The sequence below is a fragment of the Ranitomeya imitator genome, chromosome 5 (assembly GCF_032444005.1).
Source record: "Ranitomeya imitator isolate aRanImi1 chromosome 5, aRanImi1.pri, whole genome shotgun sequence".
Lineage (NCBI taxonomy): Eukaryota > Metazoa > Chordata > Amphibia > Anura > Dendrobatidae > Ranitomeya > Ranitomeya imitator.
Genome location: NC_091286.1, coordinates 177,137,316 through 177,157,103, shown reverse-complemented (window position 1 = coordinate 177,157,103; position 19,788 = coordinate 177,137,316). Strand labels below are relative to the sequence as shown.

Genomic DNA, 19,788 nt, shown 5'->3' with positions numbered 1-19,788 from the left:
CTCTCTTTCCCCATGTGCTGACTTCTCCTGTCTATGCTTTCTTTTTTGACCTGTCTACCCCTGTAGTGTAGCTACCGGGGGGCAGAGGGGCGCGCGCCCCGGGCCCCACGCTCTGAGGGGGCCCACCCGGAGCTACGCTACTGTAACTGTACAGTTACATTCTGCGGCAGAGCAGGGAGAATCAATCTCCCTGCTCTGCCGCTATGGGGCCCCTGAGCAGGTGGGGGGGGGGCCCAGTGCCAGCAGTGGGCCCCCCGCCCATCATCGCATGGTGAGCTGTATCGGCAACTAGCCGATACAGCTCACCTCATTGATGAGGGAAGGAGCGCTGTGCTGTTTCCCCATCATGCCATCAGCATCTGACGTCACTCGCAGACGCCGACACTGACAGCGGGCACGGTGACGTCACCACCCGGCGCCTGCTGTCAGGACAAGAGCTGGAGCAGGGAGCACCGCTGGAACGAGGAGGAAGAAAGGTGAGTATTTATTTAGTTTTTATTATGGGGGCTGCCTTATACACTACAGGATCTGCCTATGGGGGGAGTACTGCCTTTTTACACTACAGGATCTGCCTATGGGGGTAGTGCTGCCTTATACATTACATGATCTGCCTATGTTGGGGAGTGCTGCCTTTTTACACTACAGGATCTGCCTATGGGGGGAGTGCTGCCTTATACTACAGGATCTGCCTATGGGGGGGGGGTGCTGCCTTTTTACACTACAGGATCTGCCTATGGGGGTAGTGCTGCCTTATACATTACATGATCTGCCTATGTTGGGGAGTACTGCCTTATACTACAGGATCTGCCTATGGGGGGAGTGCTGCCTTTTTACACTACAGGATCTGCCTATGGGGGGAGTGCTGCCTTATACATTACAGGATCTGCCTATGGGGGGGAGTACTGCCTTATAGTACAGGATCTGCCTATGGGGGGAAGTGCTGCCTTTTTACACTACAGGATCTGCCTATGGGGGGGGGGAGTACTGCCTTATATACTACAGGATCTGCCTATGGAGGGTGCTGCCTTATACACTATAGGATCTGTCTATGGGGGGGTTTGCCTTATACGCTACAGGATCTGCCTATGGAGGGGGTTCTGCCTTATACTACAGGATCTGCCTATGGGGGGTGCTGCCTTATACTACAGGATCTGCCTATGGGGGGAGGTGCTGCCTTATACCACAGGGTCTGCCTATAGGGGTACTGTCTTATACTACAGGGTCTGCCTATAGGGGTACTGTCTTATACTACAAGGTCTGCCTATAGGGGTACTGTCTTATACCACAGCGTCTGCCTATAGGGGTACTGTCTTATACTACAAGGTCTGCCTATAGGGGTGGGGTTCTGTCTTATACCACAGGGTCTGCCTATAGGGGTACTGTCTTATACTACAAGGTCTGCCTATGGGGGGAGTTCTGCCTTTTTACACTACAGGATCTGCCTATGGGGGGAGTGCTGCCTTATACATTACAGGATCTGCCTATGGGGGGGGAGTACTGCCTTATAGTACAGGATCCGCCTATGGGGGGGGAGTGCTGCCTTTTTACACTACAGGATCTGCCTATGGGGGGAGGGGGAGTACTGCCTTATATACTACAGGATCTGCCTATGGGAGGTGCTGCCTTATACACTATAGGATCTGTCTAAGGGGGGGGGGAGGTTCTGCCTTATACACTACAGGATCTGCCTATGGAGGGGGTGCTGCCTTATACTTATAGGATCTGCCTATGGGGGGTGCTGCCTTATACTACAGGATCTGCCTATGGGGGGTGCTGCCTTATACTACAGGATCTGCCTATGGGGGGAGGTGCTGCCTTATACCACAGGGTCTGCCTATAGGGGTACTGTCTTATACTACAGGGTCTGCCTAAGGGGGACTGTCTTATACTACAAGGTCTGCCTATAGGCGTACTGTCTTATACCACAGGGTCTGCCTATAGGGGTACTGTCTTATACTACAAGGTCTGCCTATAGGGGTGGGGTACTGTCTTATACCACAGGGTCTGCCTATAGGGGTACTGTCTTATACTACAGGGTCTGCCTATAGGGGTACTGTCTTATACTTCAAGGTCTGCCTATAGGTTTACTGTCTTATACCACAGGGTCTGCCTATAGGGGTACTGTCTTATACTACAGGGTCTGCCTATAGGGGTACTGTCTTATACTACAAGGTCTGCCTATAGGGTTACTGTCTTGTACTATATTGAGGACTATCTGGTACATTATACTATATGTAGGTTATCTATGGGGCCATCATGCAGTGTGGGGATTACAGTGAAGGGGCCATCATACAGTGTTGGAGCCATCAAACAGTTTACAGTGTACTAAAGGGTCAGTATACTGTATGGGTGGTACTATACAGTGAGGGGCATCATACTGTGTATAGAGGAGCTGTACAGGGGGAGACTCGGGACATTATTAAATATAAAGTGTGCACTTATTGTTATAGGGGAACTCAAGTTACTGTGACTATCAAAGGGGCACTCAGGGCAATATTACTTTCTAGGGGGCAAAATATGTTTTCTAGGGCACTTGCACCCGGCATTACTATATCATAGATGGGTGCTTTAGAATTTAGACAGCAGGTGCAGTAATAGGTACACATACTGCAGCATCGGCTCAGTATTAGGGTATCAGGTGCAGTAATAGGGACATACGGCAGCAGAGGCTCAGTATTGGGGTATCAGGGGAAGTAATAGGGACACATACGGCAGTAGAGGCTCAGTATTGGGGTATCAGGGGCACTAATGGGGACACATGGCAGCAGATGCTCAGTATTGGGGTATCAGCAGGATGAGGATTTTGTGCAGGTTGGGAATAGATGGTGATGGGGCTAGAATGTGAGAAGTGAAATGTGTCTTTGTTGTTTTCTCTGCAGACGAGTCTTGGCTGGAAGAAGTTGTCATGTCAGTCTAGGCCAGATGGAAAAGACGGGAAAAATGAACAATTCCATCAGATTACGTCAGCGGTAAGTCATTATCAGTAACTGTGCTGTGATCTGTTATATGTTCTGTAGGGCTGGTATCTACCACTGACCATATGGCGGTAATATCAATGTTGGTTTTTATATAGAGATTATCTTCAGTAATAGCGTGGTCATCTGCTGAGGTTCACCTCCAGTATTAGGGCGCGTCACCGTATTGTAATCAAGGTTACCTGGTTAGGGGCCCACTCAGAAGCTTTGCCCCCCTGAACCAAAACCTTAGCTACGCCTCTGGTCTACCCCATGTACTATATGCATTATTTTTGTCGCAGCGATGCTGTTGCTCTTCAAGAGTCTCATTTTCCCTTTGTTGTCTTTGACGTTGTGCCTTTGCTGCTTTCCTTTCATTGTCGTTCGTGTACTTTTTAGGAGGAGCCATGTTGGCGTTTAGATTTTCTTTTTAAATGTGGTTTTCCCACAATAGAAAGTTCAGTTTAAAAATTGTCTGTGTCTGACTGTGTACAGAACATACCACAGCTCTTGTGCAGGGGAGGAAGCAAAAGTCGATACTGCCATTACAGCAGAAGATCGCAGAGGATACATTTTGTGAGGTAAAATATTGTTTAAAAACAGTCAGTGAAATATTTTACCTGACAAAATGAATCATCTGTGATCATCTGCTGTAATGTCAGTATTGACTTTTGCTGCCTCCCCTGCCCAAGAGATGTAATATGCTTCGTACACAGTCAGACACGGACAATTTTTAAAATGAACTTTCGTTCTTGGGAAAACCCCTTTAATGTGACCGGCTTCCTCTGCCTGTAGACACGTCGCTTATCTGCTGCTGGGATCAGCCGAATGATTCACGGCGCCTGCTCTGAATTTGCGCAGGCGCAGTAAATCAGACTTCTGCCATCTTTGTGTAGACAGATAGCGGCGGTCACATTAAAACTGCGCATGCACTCCTCCTGTACATGGATGGCGGCGGTCAGTGAATCATTCGGCTGATCCCGGCGGTGTGCTCGCGACGTGTTCTGCTGGTGGTACCGTGCAAGAGGCTGCGTACGGCTTATACAGTGTGTGTGTGGTGCATACGGTGTATACAGTGTGTGTCTGGTGCGACGGTGTTCCGCTGCTGGTACCACGCAAGAGGCTTATACCACCAGCAGTTTCCATATTGAGACACCAATCACTTGAGTGTCCCAATATGGCTGTCGGTGAACTTCCGCCACTTGAAATTCTGGGATCTGGACACATCTGGACAGAAGAGGATGTGAAGACATTAGTATATATTAAGATGACAACTTTAAAAATAAAATTCTGGAATCCGTTTTCATCTTGTGAGCACATATTTATTGCAGTATTCTTAAAGAGGTCCACTATTTTATAATTGATGACCTATCCTTACGATAGGTCATCAATGTCTGATCGGTCGGGGTCTGACACTTGGCACCCCCAAGTTGGTCTCTGCGGTGGTGGTCGCTGGTTGGAACTGCCCAATTGCAGAGCTGCTCTGTCTTCTCACAGTGGCTGCCGCTGGTACTGCACATCCGCCTCCTACTCAAATCAATAGGAGGAGGATGGGCGGTACACTGTTGTCGCGGTCACTGTCAGAAGACGAAGCGGCTCCACAATTGAACAGTTCCCGCCAGCTGCCAACACCGAGAACTCTTAGTCAACTGCTGGGTGTCAGAAAATTACTGATCAGACATTGATGACCTATCGTAAGGATAGTGGACAGCCTCTTTAGTATTGGAGACAAACTAATCATGTTTGTTTCTTTTATCCTTAATAGGTTAGTGACTTTACTTGGAGTCACGATGGCACGCAAGCATTGATATCATACCGAGATGGATTTGTACTTGTGGGATCAGTGAGTGGTCAACGACATTGGTCATCAGAGATAAACTTGGAAAGTCAAATCACCTGTGGCATTTGGACACCAGATGATCAGCAGGTATCATGAAATTACAAAACTGTATTCATATTTACATTTCTGAAAGGATGCACAATATTAAGCCCCATAATGACCAAGTCACTTTATGTTTTAACCCCTTTATGACCCCAACTTTGTTGTACTTTTGAATGACACCATTGGTTTTACCATGTTGTGTACTCGAAAACGGGAAAAAAAATTCCAAGTGCGGTGAAATTGCAAAAAAAGTGCAATCTCACACTTGTTTTTTGTTTGGCTTTTTTGCTAGGTTCACTAAATGCTGAAACTGACCTGCCATTATGATTCTCCAAGTCAATACGAGTTCATAGACACCAAACATGTCTAGGTTACTTTTTATCTAAGTGGTGAAAAAAAAATTCCAAAGTTTGCTAAAAAGGAAAAAAAAAAAATTGCACCATTTTCCGATACCCGTGGTGTCTTTTTTGTGATCTGGGGTTGCCTGGGGGCTTATCTTTTGCGCACCGAGCTGATGTTTTTAATTATACCATTTTGGTGCATATATGTTATTTTTATCGCCCGTTATTGCATTTAATGCAATGTCGCTGCGACCAAAAACACCTAATTCTGCTATTTTTACTTTTTTTTTTATCTCTACACTGTTTAGCTATCGGGTTAATCCTTTTTTTTATTGATAGATCAGGCGTTTCTGAACGCGGCGATACCAAATATGTGTAGGTTTGAATTTTTTTTTATTTTAGCTTGAATGGGGCGAAGGAGGGTGATTTAAAGTTTTATATATTTATTTGTTTCAGATTTTTAAAAAGATTTTTTTCTAATTTTGGCATGCTTCAATAGCCTCGATGGGAGGCTAGAAGCTGCCACAACTTGATCGGCTCTGCTACATGGAGGCGATGCTCAACTCGCCCCTATGTAGCAGAATTACATGTACCGACTACAGGGTGGCACTCATAGCAATCTGGCATCAACAACCATAGAGGTTGTTGTTATGCCAACATGCCGATGACCCCCAATCATGTGACGGGGGTCACCAGTGCACGCATTTCCGGAAGGGTGGGAAGCACTTGTTAAATGCCGCTGTCAGAATTTGACAGCTGCATTTAACTAGTTGATAGGTGTTGGTGGATCGTGATTCTACCCTTTTGTGGGCACATGTCAGCTGTTCAAAACAGCTGACATATTCCGACTTTGATGCGGGCTCACCGCCGGAACCCACATCATAGCGGGGGTTCTGCCCTCGGTCGTACTATTCCATCTGCGGGCAGAAAGGGGTTAATGACCAGGCCTCATTTTTTAAATTTGACATTTTGAGGTAATAACTCTGGAACGCTTCCTCGAATCCCAGTGATTCCGAGTTTGTTCTTTGTGTGACACATTGTACTTCATGATAGTGGTAAAATATCTTCGATATAACTAAAAAAACTAAAATTTTGTGAAAATTTTGCAATTTTCAAACTTTGAATTCTTATTCCCTTAAACCAAAGGTCATCAAAATAGTTAATAAATAACATTTCCGACATGTCTAATTTAAATCAGTCTAATTTTTGAAACATATTTTTTTTGTTTAGGAATTTTTTTGTTAGGAATTTTTCCAAACCATTTTTTTGGCACCATATCACATTTGAAGTGACTTTGGGGGCCTAAATGTCAGAAAATACTCCCAAATGACACCATTTTTAAAACTGCACCCTTCAAACTACTCTAAACCAAATTCAAGAAGTTTATTAACCCTTAAGGTGCTTCGCATGAATTAATGCAACGTGGAAGGAAAAAGTTTACATTCTACTGTTTTGTTTTTTCTTCACAAAAATGTTACTTTAGCCCCAATTTTTTTTAATTTTCGCAAGGGTTACAGAAGAAATTTTACATCAAAATTTGTTGTGTAGTTTCTCCTGAGTATGCCGATACCCTATTTGTGGGGGAAAACTACTGTTTGGTTGCATGGTAGAGCTCAGAAAGGAAGGAGCACCACTTGACCTTTTTAACTAAAAAATGACTGGAATTGAGAGTGGACGCCATGTCGCATTTGGAGAGCCCTTGATTTGCCTAAATGGTGAAACACCCCTGCATGTGACCCCATTTTGAAAAATACATCCCTCAAGGAATGTATCTAGTTGTGTGAGTCACAGAAGTTTATAACGTAGGGCCGTGAAAATAAAAGAAAATTCTCACAAAAATGTTATTTTAGCTCCAATTTTTTTATTTTCACAAGGGTAACAGGAGAAAATGTACCGTACAATTTTTGTGCAATTCCTCCTGAGTACACCAATGCCTCATATGTAGTCGACAACTGCTTTTGAGGCACAGCGCAAAGCTCAGAAGGAAAGAATCGCCATATTGGAGTTCAGATTTTGCTGGGTTTGAGGGTGCCATGTTAGATTGGCAGTGCCAGAACAGCAGAATCTCCCTGTAAGTGACTTTTTTTTACAAGCTACACCTCTCAATGAATTTATCTATGGGTGCAGAGATCATATTAAGACCATGGGTGTGTCACACAACCTTACACCATTGGGCAGCGAAGAGAAAAGGATTACATTTTTACTACAGAAATTTTGTTTTAGCCCTAAATTTTACGTTTTCACATGAGGAAACTGATAAAGATGGCACCAAAATTTGTCACACAATTTCTGCTGAACATAATACCCCATATGTTTGTCAGGATTCCCCTGACCGCTGGCCCCAATTGTCACGATTCGGGGTGACTTTAGGCCAGCAGACTACTATCACATGTGCAGGGGGGCTTATCTTAGTTATCCCTCCACTGCTAGCAATGTGATGAGAAAACACACACAAGGCTATTGACCTCTTAGTTTACAGCAGGGGCTTATTCTAGGTATCCCACTGCTTTCAATATACCACAAACTGCAGGGATTTATGTATATCCCACTTACAGTTCCACTTAACACTTGCAGCTCTCTGGCGCCCCCTTACTCTCAGGTCAGATTAGGTACTGCACCCTGGGTAATTAGTCGCCAGAAAGGCTGCCTGCTATGTACTGGCTATTGGGCACGCTGCAGCGACGCGATAACTACTCCCACTCAGGCAGGAACAATAATTATCAACGCCGCAGTCGCTACAGCATCACTCAACAGTCTGCACACGGTATCGCCGCCACCAGCTTCGATTAAACGGGTCCGAAGCTAACACAACAGTAACAGTAGCGTATTTCCCTTCAGAAGACTTAGGGTACGGTTTAGAACAGGAGAACGAACTAATATTAAATATTATATCCCATAAAAAATTAGGCAGTGCTTTATCAAAAATATTTTATAAAGATATTACCAATGAGACAATTACAAATATGTACACGGGTAATTATAACATAAAGGGAATAAAGGAGAAAAGATAACACTCACATGTTCAACGCATGGCAGGCCCCCAGGCTAGGGCAGTTTTCCATACGTCCCAGCTCATGGGATGTACTCAGCTCTTCCAGGAAAAAAAAGGACAAGAAGCAAGAGCTGGGGATCTGGGCAGACAGTTATAGCTAAGCCTGTAACATCCCAGAAAGGGGTTGGATCACCTCGTCCCTCCTACCTCTTCAGATAACTCATTTTATCCTAATCTATATCTACTTTCGATAACTCCGCTACAAAACATGTTATAGTCCTAACAAATCCATCATTCATCTCGGATTAACGTGAGCATTCTAATGAGATCAAATATGTCCTATCTGGGATACATATTTACAGAGAAATCCCTACTTCTTTACCAGATGGAGTTAGAAGCCCGGGTTTTGCGGGATGGGTAGATACACCGAGTGAGAATAAGAATATATATTTTCGTATTTCTAGCTTAAATCGTTTGCCTAATATCTAACAAAAACTAAACAAAGAATCTTTCATGGATCCTTGAAGTTTCTACTTCACTTATAGCTGAACAAGAGCTTACACAGCAAATGCCGGTCGTAAATACTTTTGGCTCTCCTAACCCCCACACTCTCTGAGAAGGAAAGCCAGGAATTTGCAGCTACAACTGTTGCAGTATCACTCCAAGAAGGGGGGCTTAGCCCACGCAGGCTAGCAAGAGAACTACTTATGATATTTCATACTATATCGTGACACCTCCCCCTTTTGGTGTGCGCTAGGGAGGCAGTACCCCACGGTATGCCTCCATGGGCACCTCAGTAGGTTCACCCTGGCGGGAGAGTCCATCTGCATTCCCATGCTCTTTGCCCGTTTTGTGTTCAATGGTGAAGTCAAACTGCTGAAGGGCAAGGCTCCAGCGTAGCAACCTGCCGTTGGTTCCACACATGGCGTTTAGCCAGCGCAGAGGGTTGTGGTCGGTCACCACAGTGAAGGGGCGACCGTACAAGTAGGGCTGCAAGCGCTGCAGGGCCCAGACTATGGCCAGGCACTCCTTCTCGATGCTGGAGTAGGCCACTTCCCTCGTCAAAATCTTCCAGCTCAGGTATAACACGGGGTACTCTTGGTCCTCCGAGTCAACCTGGCTGAGCACAGCACCAAGGCCAAACTCGCTGGCGTCGGTCTGCACCAAGTACGGTCGACTGCTGTCGACTGCTTTCAACACAGGGGCGTTGCACAGTGCAGTTTTCAACGCCTGGAAGGCCCCCTCACAGCCATCTGTCCAGTTGACGATGTGGGGTAGCTTCTTCCTGGTGAGGTCCATCAAAGGTTTTGCCAGGCTACTATAGTGCTGTACGAAGCGCCTATAGTACCCTGCAGTGCCCAAGAAGGACATCACCTGTTTCTTGGTCACGGGAGTGGGCCAGTTCACGATCACTCCCACTTTGTCAGGCTCTGGCTTCAGGGTGTTCCCGCCTACCCGGTGCCCCAGGTAGTGAACCTCCCTCATGCCCATCTGGCACTTTCCGGGCTTGATAGTCAGTCCTGCTTGGTGAATTCGCCTGAGCACCTCCTCGAGATGCTGCAGGTGTTCCTCCCAGGAGAAACTGAAGATGGCCATGTCATCCAAGTACGCCACTGCGTACTTCTCCAGTCCCTGAAGCAGGAGGTTGACCATCCGCTGGAAAGTGGCAGGGGCATTCTTCATGCCGAAGGGCATGACCGTGGACTCGTACAGTCCAAAGGGTGTGATAAAGGCGGACTTCTCCTGCGCCTCGGGGCTCAGGGGAATCTGCCAGTATCCTCGACTCAGATCCATTATTGTTAGGTAATTTGCACCAGCTAACTTCTCAAGCAGCTCCTCGATGCGCGGCATGGGGTGCGCGTCAGAGGCTGTAATGGCGTTGAGCCCCCTGTAATCCATGCAGAATCGGGTGGTCCGGTCCTTCTTTGGCACAAGATCTACAGGTGATGCCCACGCGCTCGTTGACCGTCGAATCACCCCCAGCTGTAACATCTCATCGATCTCTTGGCGCATAATCTGCTGCACCTGGTCAGAGATTCGATAGGGTGTTCGCCGTAGTGGGGCGTGATTCCCGGTGTCCACCTCGTGGACGGCTAACTCAGTCCTCCCAGGTCGGTTGGAGAACACGACCCGGAAGGGTTCCAGTGTGGTTTGCAACTGCAACCGCTGGGGTTCAGTTAACGAGGCGCTTACCTCCACGTCCTCGATGGACCCATTGACGTTGGCTTGGGCCAGCATGTCCAGGAGGGTGTCTTCCTCACCGTCTTCGGGCAAGCTGCAGACCGGTAGGACGAAAGGTTCACGTTCGTGATGAGCCTTCATCATGTTGACGTGAAAGGCCTTTCGCCTACCCCGAGCGTGGTCAAGCGTGACCACGTAAGTGACCGGGTTGAGCTGTTGGTGGACGACGTACGGGCCCTCCCAGGCTGCCTGAAGCTTATCCGTTGGTACGGGGACCAGCACCCACACCTTTTGACCCACATGGTAGGTCCGCTCCCGGGCGTTCTGGTCGTACCAGTGCTTCTGATCAGCCTGAGCCTGCGTCATGTTGTCATGCACCAGCTGCGTCAAGGTCTGCATCTTGTCACGGAAGCGCATGACATACTCCACTATGGACACTTCAGAAGGGTTCGGCTCCTCTTCCCAGGATTCTCTTACCAAACCGAGGGGTCCCCGGACTCGCCTGCCATACAGGAGCTCGAAGGGGGAGAACCCTGTCGAGGTCTGCGGAACCTCTCGGTAAGCGAATAGCAGGTGTGGGAGGTACCGCTCCCAGTCGCGCCCTTGTGTCTCAACCAGCATGCGTAGCATCTGTTTGAGGGTACCATTGAAGCGTTCACACAAGCCATTGGTCTGTGGGTGATACGCACTCGATACCAGGTGCTTCACCTGCATTCTCTTACAGAGAGCCTCCATTAAGCGAGACATAAATTGGGTCCCTTGATCAGTAAGCATTTCCCTGGGAAGTCCTACACGTGAAAAGATGGCCAACAGGGCATCCGCCACCTTATCTGCCCTAGATGACGACAGAGCTACTGCCTCTGGGTACCGGGTAGCGTAGTCTACCACAGTAAGGATGTATTGCTTTCCAGAGCTGCTGGGGACGGCCAGCGGGCCCACAATGTCCACCGCGATCCTCTGGAAAGGCTCCTCTATCACTGGCAAAGGGATCAGGGGAGCCTTAATAGCAGGCCCCGCCTTCCCCACTCTTTGACAAGTGATACAGGAGCGGCAGTAGTTTGACACATCTGTCCCCATCTTAGGCCAATAGAAGTGTTGAGACAGCCGGGCCTTAGTTTTGCTGATCCCCAAGTGTCCAGCTAGCGGGATCTCATGGGCAATCCGCAACAACTCACCCCTGAATTGCTGCGGGACGACCAGCTGTCTTTCCCTCAACCACTCCTTTTGTTATTCTCCGGGTACTGTCTCCCGGTACAACCTTCCTTGTTCCCAGAACACCTTCTCCTTATCAGTCTCGGAGAAGCGCGTCCTGGCGAGTTATCTCAAACTCTCTAGGCTCGCATCTGTGTGCAGAGCGGCCTGAAACTCCTGGCTAGGGGAAGCCAGCAGCGAAGTCAGGGTCCCTTCCCCACGGGAACCATCTTGGACCTGCTCTGGGTCCACCTCTGGTTCAGTCACAGTGGTGACTGAGGAGGGTCCGGAAGGCTGACAGTTATCTGCGTTCCGGGCACTCTGACTGCGGGTGACAGCAGCTACGTAGGCTGTCTCCCCGGGGATTTCTAAAGACCCATCAGCCGGCGCTGCTATGGGCTCTACCTCCCCATCCACCCCCAACACTCCAGGGGCAGTGCTACTTATGGGCCAGTTACCTTCCTCGGTGGCACTGGTCACTTTCATGGCATCACCTTTCTCACGGTTCCCATGCATCTCCCCATTTCCTGTAGCACCGACACTTGCCCCTGTTAGGGGTTTCTCAGCCGTCTCACTCCACAGAGCGACGTGGCTGAGCACGCCTGTACCTATGGACACATTAACCTTCACAGAAAAATCATCATCAGGTTCAGCTGGCACAGGTACAACATTTTCACCATCAATCCTAGGACAAAAATGGTTAAAATATGCATCATTACAAGATAAAGCATGGTCAGGTAACACATGCGATTTCCCATCATCATCATCATCAGGGTTAACGTTACCCTCATTAGTAGATTGGGGAGGGGTGTCAGAGACGTAGTGTGCAACCAACCTCCCCAAATCAGTCCCCAACAAAACATCAGTGGGCAAATTATCAGACAGCCCCACTTCCTTCACCCCGCTCCCGGCACCCCAATCAATAAAAACCCGGGCCATCGGTAAGGGACAGCTGATGCCCCCAATCCCAGTGACAGTTAGGGTTTTCCCCGGAATGATTTCTTCAGGGGCCGCCAGTTCGGGTCGGATGAGGGTTCGTTCAGCCCCGGTGTCCTTGAGGCCTGTAGCAACATGGCCTCCCACAGTGACGTGCTGTACGTTGTCACACACCCTCCCAACCACACCACCCACCAAATGAACTGCTGCATTAGGCCCTGGGGCCTTGGCTGGAGTGTTCTTCTGCTTGGTTGGGCAGGAGGGACTGATATGACCAGTCTGATGGCAGGTGAAACACTTGCGAGGTTCGGTGGTAGGTCTGGTGCTGTTGGCTACGGGGACAGGACCTCTGGAGTGCTGGCTGGCAGGGATACTGGCGTTGGTTGCAGGCTTACCCCCTCTCCAGCTGGTGGTGACTGGCTTCCGCACTTCCGATCTACGGTTGGCCTCATAGGCATCGGCAATCTGCGCTGCTTTCGTCACGTCTTTGGGTTCTCTGTCCATCACGAACTGTCGCACCTCAGCTGGGCAAAGATGAAAGAACTGGTCTTTGATCATCAGGTCTCACAGCTGTGCAAAGGTGGTCACTGACAGTCCTTGGATCCACTGGTCCAAGTGGGTCCCCAGTCCATGCACCACATCACTGTAACTGTCGTGTGGGCCACGTTGGAGGGTCCGGAACTTTCTACGGTACACCTCGGGTGTAAGCTGGTACTTGGCTATCAGAGCCTGCTTGATGGCCTCATAGTCACCATCTTGTTCTTGAGGGAGGGCAGCAAACGCCTCCAGAGCTTTACCTCTCAGCCCTGGTGTCAGGTATCGTGCCCATTCATCTGTAGGCAGCCGGTACTGTCTGCAGGCTTTCTCAAAGGCCCGCAGAAACGTGTCCAAGTCTCCGTCCTTCTCCATAACCGGTAAGTGATCGGGCCGGGGCTTAGGCATCTGAGCGCTGCTGGGCTCACGGCTGGACTGGGACGACCCCTGCATTTGCAGTCGGGCCATCTGCAGCTGGTACTCCCGCTCCGCTTGCCGCTCGGCTCGCTGGGCCTGGGCCTCTCGCTCAGCTCGGGCGTCTCTCTCAGCTCGGGCCTCTCTCTCGGCTTGCTGGGCCTGGGCCTCCTGCCGGTATTGCTGAATCAGCTGCCGGTGTCCCTCATGGTCGTCAGTGGGGAATTCATTCAAGGCCGCCTGCAGGTGGGGGTCCAATTCGCCCGGATTGCTAACAGGGCCGGCATTCAGTGGTTGGACCTCTGCTGCAGCACCATGTTCGCTGGTGCTGGCTTCTGCGGCCTCTGGGCTCTGTGACCTGGCTTGGTCTGCTTCGAATTGCACCAAGTCAGCGACCATTTGAGCCTTGGACTTGTCCTGGGGGTTCAGGCCATGGTACATGCATATCCCAGCAAGAACGTCCTTCTTCTGCTGGTTGTACCAGGCTTCCCCTTTCGCAGCCATGGTTGCCAAATAAAAGATAGGATAGAAAAACGAAGAGAAGGGAGGGGATAATTACCAGTACGCAATTGTCTCAAGACTAATAAAACACTGAGTTCGTTCTCCAAACTTATTTGCGCAGAGTCCTCTCAAGAACTTATATTGCATAGCAAAAGTCTGCAAGGACTTTAGTCTGCAGTGTGATCCCTTAGAAGTGTGTCCTTAAAAGTGTGGATTACAGTAGAATTAAAACCTGAATTGAACCTGAAGGGAACTGAAGGTAACTGGCCAGTCACTATAAACAATGTTTCTGTTTGTTTTCACATTCACCCCTATAATCCTTCACTTTCTGCTACCTCCCCTAACCCCTACTCCTAGTAAGGAACTGTTCATCTCCTCTTCAATCCTCCCCATCCACCTCACCTCCTCCACAGAACTGTTCCTTAACATACAAACTTCTGTCTCCAAGCACAGACAGCCCCCTCATGCCCTCTCCTGCTCCCACTTGCTAACACTTTCTCTGCTCCTTCTTACTGCTGGTGATATCTCTCCAAATCCTGGTCCTCCTCACCATATTCCCACAATCATTTCTACCTCCCATCCATGCTCTATCACAAACTTCCGTAACCTCTCTAACCTTATACCCATTCGCCCAGCCCCCGCCTCCCCAGTCCCACTAACAGGAGCTCTGTGGAACGCTCGCTCTGTCTGCAACAAGCTCTCCTACATCCATGATCTCTTTGTTACTACCAAACTTTCCTTCCTCGCCATCACCGAAACCTGGCTCACCCCTTCTGACACAGTCTCCCCTGCTGCACTCTCTTACGGTGGCTTCCACCTTTCTCACACACCCCGCCCCAGCAGTAAACATGGCGGAGGAGTTGGTTTTCTCCTGTCAGATAACTGCTCCTTCGCCCCAATCCCACTGCCACCCTCTGTCACTCTCCCTTCCTTTGAGGTGCACTCTATGCGCATCTACTCCCCCACCAACCTCCAACTGGCTGTCATTTACCGCCCCCCAGGGCCAGCCACCACCTTCTTTGACCACTTCACCACCTGGCTACTTCATTTCCTTTCTGCGGACATCCCCACTATCATCATGGGCGACTTCAACATCCCCATTGACACTTCCCTCTCAGCTGCCACTAAACTTCTAACTCTCACTTCCTCCTTCGGCCTCACTCAATGGTCCTCTGCAGCCACTCACAAAGACAGTCACACACTGGACCTCATCTTCACCCGCCTCTACTCTCTATCTAACCTCTCTAACTCACCACTTCCACTCTCTGACCACAACCTTCTCACATTCTCATCTCTCTCCACTCCATGTCTACAATCCCCACCCCACAAACTTTCACACCCTCTCAGAAATCTGAAACATCTTGACCTACATTCATTCTCTGAATCCCTCCTCCCCCTCACAGGCATAAGTTCCTTACACAATGCGGATGACGCTGCTGCTCTATATAACACCACAATAGCTGTAGCTTTGGAATCTGGTGCCCCACTTACACATACCAAAGCTCGCAAAATCAACAGACAGCCCTGGCACACCAGCCTGACCAAAGAACTGAGGCGAGCTTCCAGGGCTGCTGAGCGCAGATGGAAAAGATCCCACTCCAACGAGCACTTCATCGCATTCAAACAGTCCCTCACTACTTTCAAGACCACACTCGCCACAACTAAACAAACGTACTTCTCATCTATCATATCCTCTCTCTCACAACGCTAAACAGTTATTCAACACCTTCAATTCTCTCCTCCGTCCCCCAGCACCTCCTCCCTCCCCACTTATCTCCGCTGAAGACTTTGCCTCATTTTTCAAGCAGAAGATTGATAGCATTAGAGACAGTTTTGGTCAACAACCCTCAGAGCCCTTCCTCCCGATTTCCCAGCCCTCCACCTCCAAAACCAACTTCTCCACCATTACAGAAGATCGACTCTCCACTCTACTCTCAAGATCGCATCTCACCACCTGTGCACTTGACCCGCTCCCATCCCACCTCATCCCAAACCTCACCGCAGTCTTCATCCCAACCCTAACCCATCTCTTCAACCTATCACTAACAACTGGTGTTTTCCCCTCAAGCTTTAAACATGCCTCCATCACACCTATCCTCAAAAAGCCCTCTCTTGACCCATCCTCTGTATCTAGCTATCGCCCTATATCACTTCTCCCCTATGCCTCCAAACTACTGGAACAACACATTTACCTTGAACTGTCCTCCCATCTCTCTTCTTGCTCCCTCTTTCACCGCCTACAATCTGGCTTCCGGTCACACCATTCCACCGAAACTGCCCTAACTAAAGTCACCAATGACCTCTTAACCGCCAAGAGCAAGCGACACTACTCTATCCTCCTCCTCCTCGACCTGTCGGCTGCCTTTGACACAGTGGACCATTCCCTATTAATACAAACCCTCTCATCCCTTGGCATCGCAGACTTGGCCCTATCCTGGATCTCATCATACCTAACAGACAGGACATTCAGCATCTCCCACTCACACACCACCTCCTCACCTCGCCCTCTATCTGTCGGAGTCCCACAAGGTTCAGTCCTTGGGCCCTTGCTCTTCTCCATTTACACCTTTGGCCTGGGACAGCTCATAGAATCTCATGGCTTTCAGTATCACCTCTACGCTGACGACACACAGATCTACATCTCTGGACCAGATATCACCTCCCTTCTAACCAGAATCCCTCAATGTCTGTCTGCTATTTCATCCTTCTTCTCCACTAGATTTCTAAAACTTAACATGGACAAAACAGAATTCATCATCTTTCCCCCATCTCACGCGACCCCCCCAATGAACCTATCCATTACAGTAAATGGCTGCCCACTCTCCCCAGTCCCACATGCTCGCTGCCTCGGGGTAATCCTTGACGCTGATCTCTCCTTCAAACCACATATCCAAGCCCTTTCCACTTCCTGCCGCTTTCAACTCAAAAATATTTCACGAATCCGTTCTTTCCTCAACCATGAATCTGCAAAAACCCTAGTCCATGCCCTCATCATCTCTCGCCTTGACTACTGCAACCTCCTGCTCTGTGGCCTCCCCTCTAACACTCTCGCACCCCTCCAATCTATTCTAAACTCTGCTGCCCGACTAATCCACCTGTCCCCCCGCTATTCCCCAGCCTCTCCCCTCTGTCAATCCCTTCACTGGCTCCCCATTGCCCAGAGACTCCACTACAAAACCCTTACCATGACGTACAAAGCCATCCACAACCTGTGTCCTCCATACATCTGTGACCTCGTCTCCCGGTACTTACCTACACGCAACCTCCCATCCTCACAAGATCTCCTTCTCTACTCCCCTCTTATCTCCTCTTCTCACAATCGTATACAAGATTTTTCTTGCGTATCACCCCTACTCTGGAACCCTCTACCACAACACATCAGACTCTCGCCTACCATCGAAACCTTCAAAAAGAACCTGAAGACCCACCTCTTCAGACAAGCCTACAACCTGCAGTAACCACCGATCGACCAAACCGCTGCATGACCAGCTCTACCCTCACCTACTGTATTCTCACCCATCCCTTGTAGATTGTGAGCCTTCGCGGGCAGGGTCCTCATTCCTCCTGTACCAGCTATGACTTGTATTGTTTAAGATTATTGTAGTTGTTTTTATAATGTATACCCCTCCTCACATGTAAAGCGCCATGGAATAAATGGCGCTATAACAATAAATAATAATAAATAATAATAATAACTTTATGCAAGTTTTTAGTGAGAGGAATGATTACTCAAACCAAATCACTAATGCTCTAAGATATCCCACTGCTGCCACCAAATGTCAGGATTCCCCTGACCGCTGGCCCCAATTGTCACGATTCGGGGTGACTTTAGGCCAACAGACAACTATCACATGTACAGGGGGGCTTATCTTAGTTATCCCTCCACTGCTAGCAATGTGATGAGAAAACACACACAAGGCTATTGACCTCTTAGTTTACAGCAGGGGCTTATTCTAGGTATCCCACTGCTTTCAATATACCACAAACTGCAGGGATTTATGTATATCCCACTTACAGTTCCACTTAACACTTGCAGCTCTCTGGCGCCCCCTTACTCTCAGGTCAGATTAGGTACTGCACCCTGGGTAATTAGTCGCCAGAAAGGCTGCCTGCTATGTACTGGCTATTGGGCACGCTGCAGCGACGCGATAACTACTCCCACTCAGGCAGGAACAATAATTATCAACGCCGCAGTCGCTACAGCATCACTCAACAGTCTGCACACGGTATCGCCGCCACCAGCTTCGATTAAACGGGTCCGAAGCTAACACAACAGTAACAGTAGCGTATTTCCCTTCAGAAGACTTAGGGTACGGTTTAGAACAGGAGAACGAACTAATATGAAATATTATATCCCATAAAAAATTAGGCAGTGCTTTATCAAAAATATTTTATAAAGATAATACCAATGAGACAATTGCAAATATGTACACGGGTAATTATAACATAAAGGGAATAAAGGAGAAAAGATAACACTCACATGTTCAACGCATGGCAGGCCCCCAGGCTAGGGCAGTTTTCCATACGTCCCAGCTCATGGGATGTACTCAGCTCTTCCAGGAAAAAAAAGGACAAGAAGCAAGAGCTGGGGATCTGGGCAGACAGTTATAGCTAAGCCTGTAACATCCCAGAAAGGGGTTGGATCACCTCGTCCCTCCTACCTCTTCAGATAACTCATTTTATCCTAATCTATATCTACTTTCGATAACTCCGCTACAAAACATGTTATAGTCCTAACAAATCCATCATTCATCTCGGATTAACGTGAGCATTCTAATGAGATCAAATATGTCCTATCTGGGATACATATTTACAGAGAAATCCCTACTTCTTTACCAGATGGAGTTAGAAGCCCGGGTTTTGCGGGATGGGTAGATACACCGAGTGAGAATAAGAATATATATTTTCGTATTTCTAGCTTAAATCATTTGCCTAATATCTAACAAAAACTAAACAAAGAATCTTTCATGGATCCTCGAAGTTTCTACTTCACTTATAGCTGAACAAGAGCTTACACAGGAAATGCCGGTCGTAAATACTTTTGGCTCTCCTAACCCCCACACTCTCTGAGAAGGAAAGCCAGGAATTTGCAGCTACAACTGTTGCAGTATCACTCCAAGAAGGGGGGCTTAGCCCACGCAGGCTAGCAAGAGAACTACTTATGATATTTCATACCATATCGTGACAATGTTGCTTTACAGTACTGCTTGGCCATACGGCGAGATTCGGGAGGGAGAGTGCGCTATTCACCTCCTGGTGCTCAGATTTTCCTATTATACAGTATTTTGTGGACTCAATATACAGAGCGCCTAAGTCCTAGAAGAAAAGTATATCCCCCTCAAGTGACCCCATTTTGGAAATTACACCCCTTCCAAATATGGGGACACTAAATGTGGTTTAGGCAAACTGTGAGGCTCAGAAGGGAGGGGACATTTAAGTTTGGGAGTACAGAATTCACTGGATCTCTTTTGAGCAGTGGGGAGTTCATAGCTTTTTTCCAAAGCCTCTGTACCATCAGTAACTTGGAAGACCCCTATATTTCAGATGACAGACATGAGTGGAAACTTGCTTTTTTGTGGATTGGGTTGAAGCTTTTGTTGGGAACATTTTTTTTAACATTTTGGATCACTTTTATCCTGCGCTCTACTCTGAGTACTTATATCGGGGTTTCCATCTAAATCTCCAAATTGTCTCTTCAGAGAGGAAGAGGACTAGAACTCTAGTGCCACCTATTGGAAGTAGCAATCCTAACAGTCAATGTTGACTCTTTAACGAGCCTTGTCACATGACTTAGGATAATAGCCAAACCAGAATCTAAATTTGCAGACACTGTGTTTCGGGTTACTGCCCCTCGTCCGTGCA

At 48.3% G+C, this 19,788-nt stretch overlaps 1 protein-coding gene across 1 annotated transcript in view; it reads left to right on the top strand.

Annotated features, from left to right (window-relative positions):
* The window catches only part of TULP4 (TUB like protein 4), an 860,077-nt gene that overhangs the window by 216,534 nt on the left and 623,755 nt on the right, over positions 1 to 19,788 (top strand). Inside the window, exon 4 of the mRNA XM_069769358.1 lies at positions 4,720 to 4,881. Coding sequence (XP_069625459.1) covers positions 4,720 to 4,881 — 162 coding nt within the window. The remainder of the gene's footprint in view (positions 1 to 4,719; positions 4,882 to 19,788) is intronic.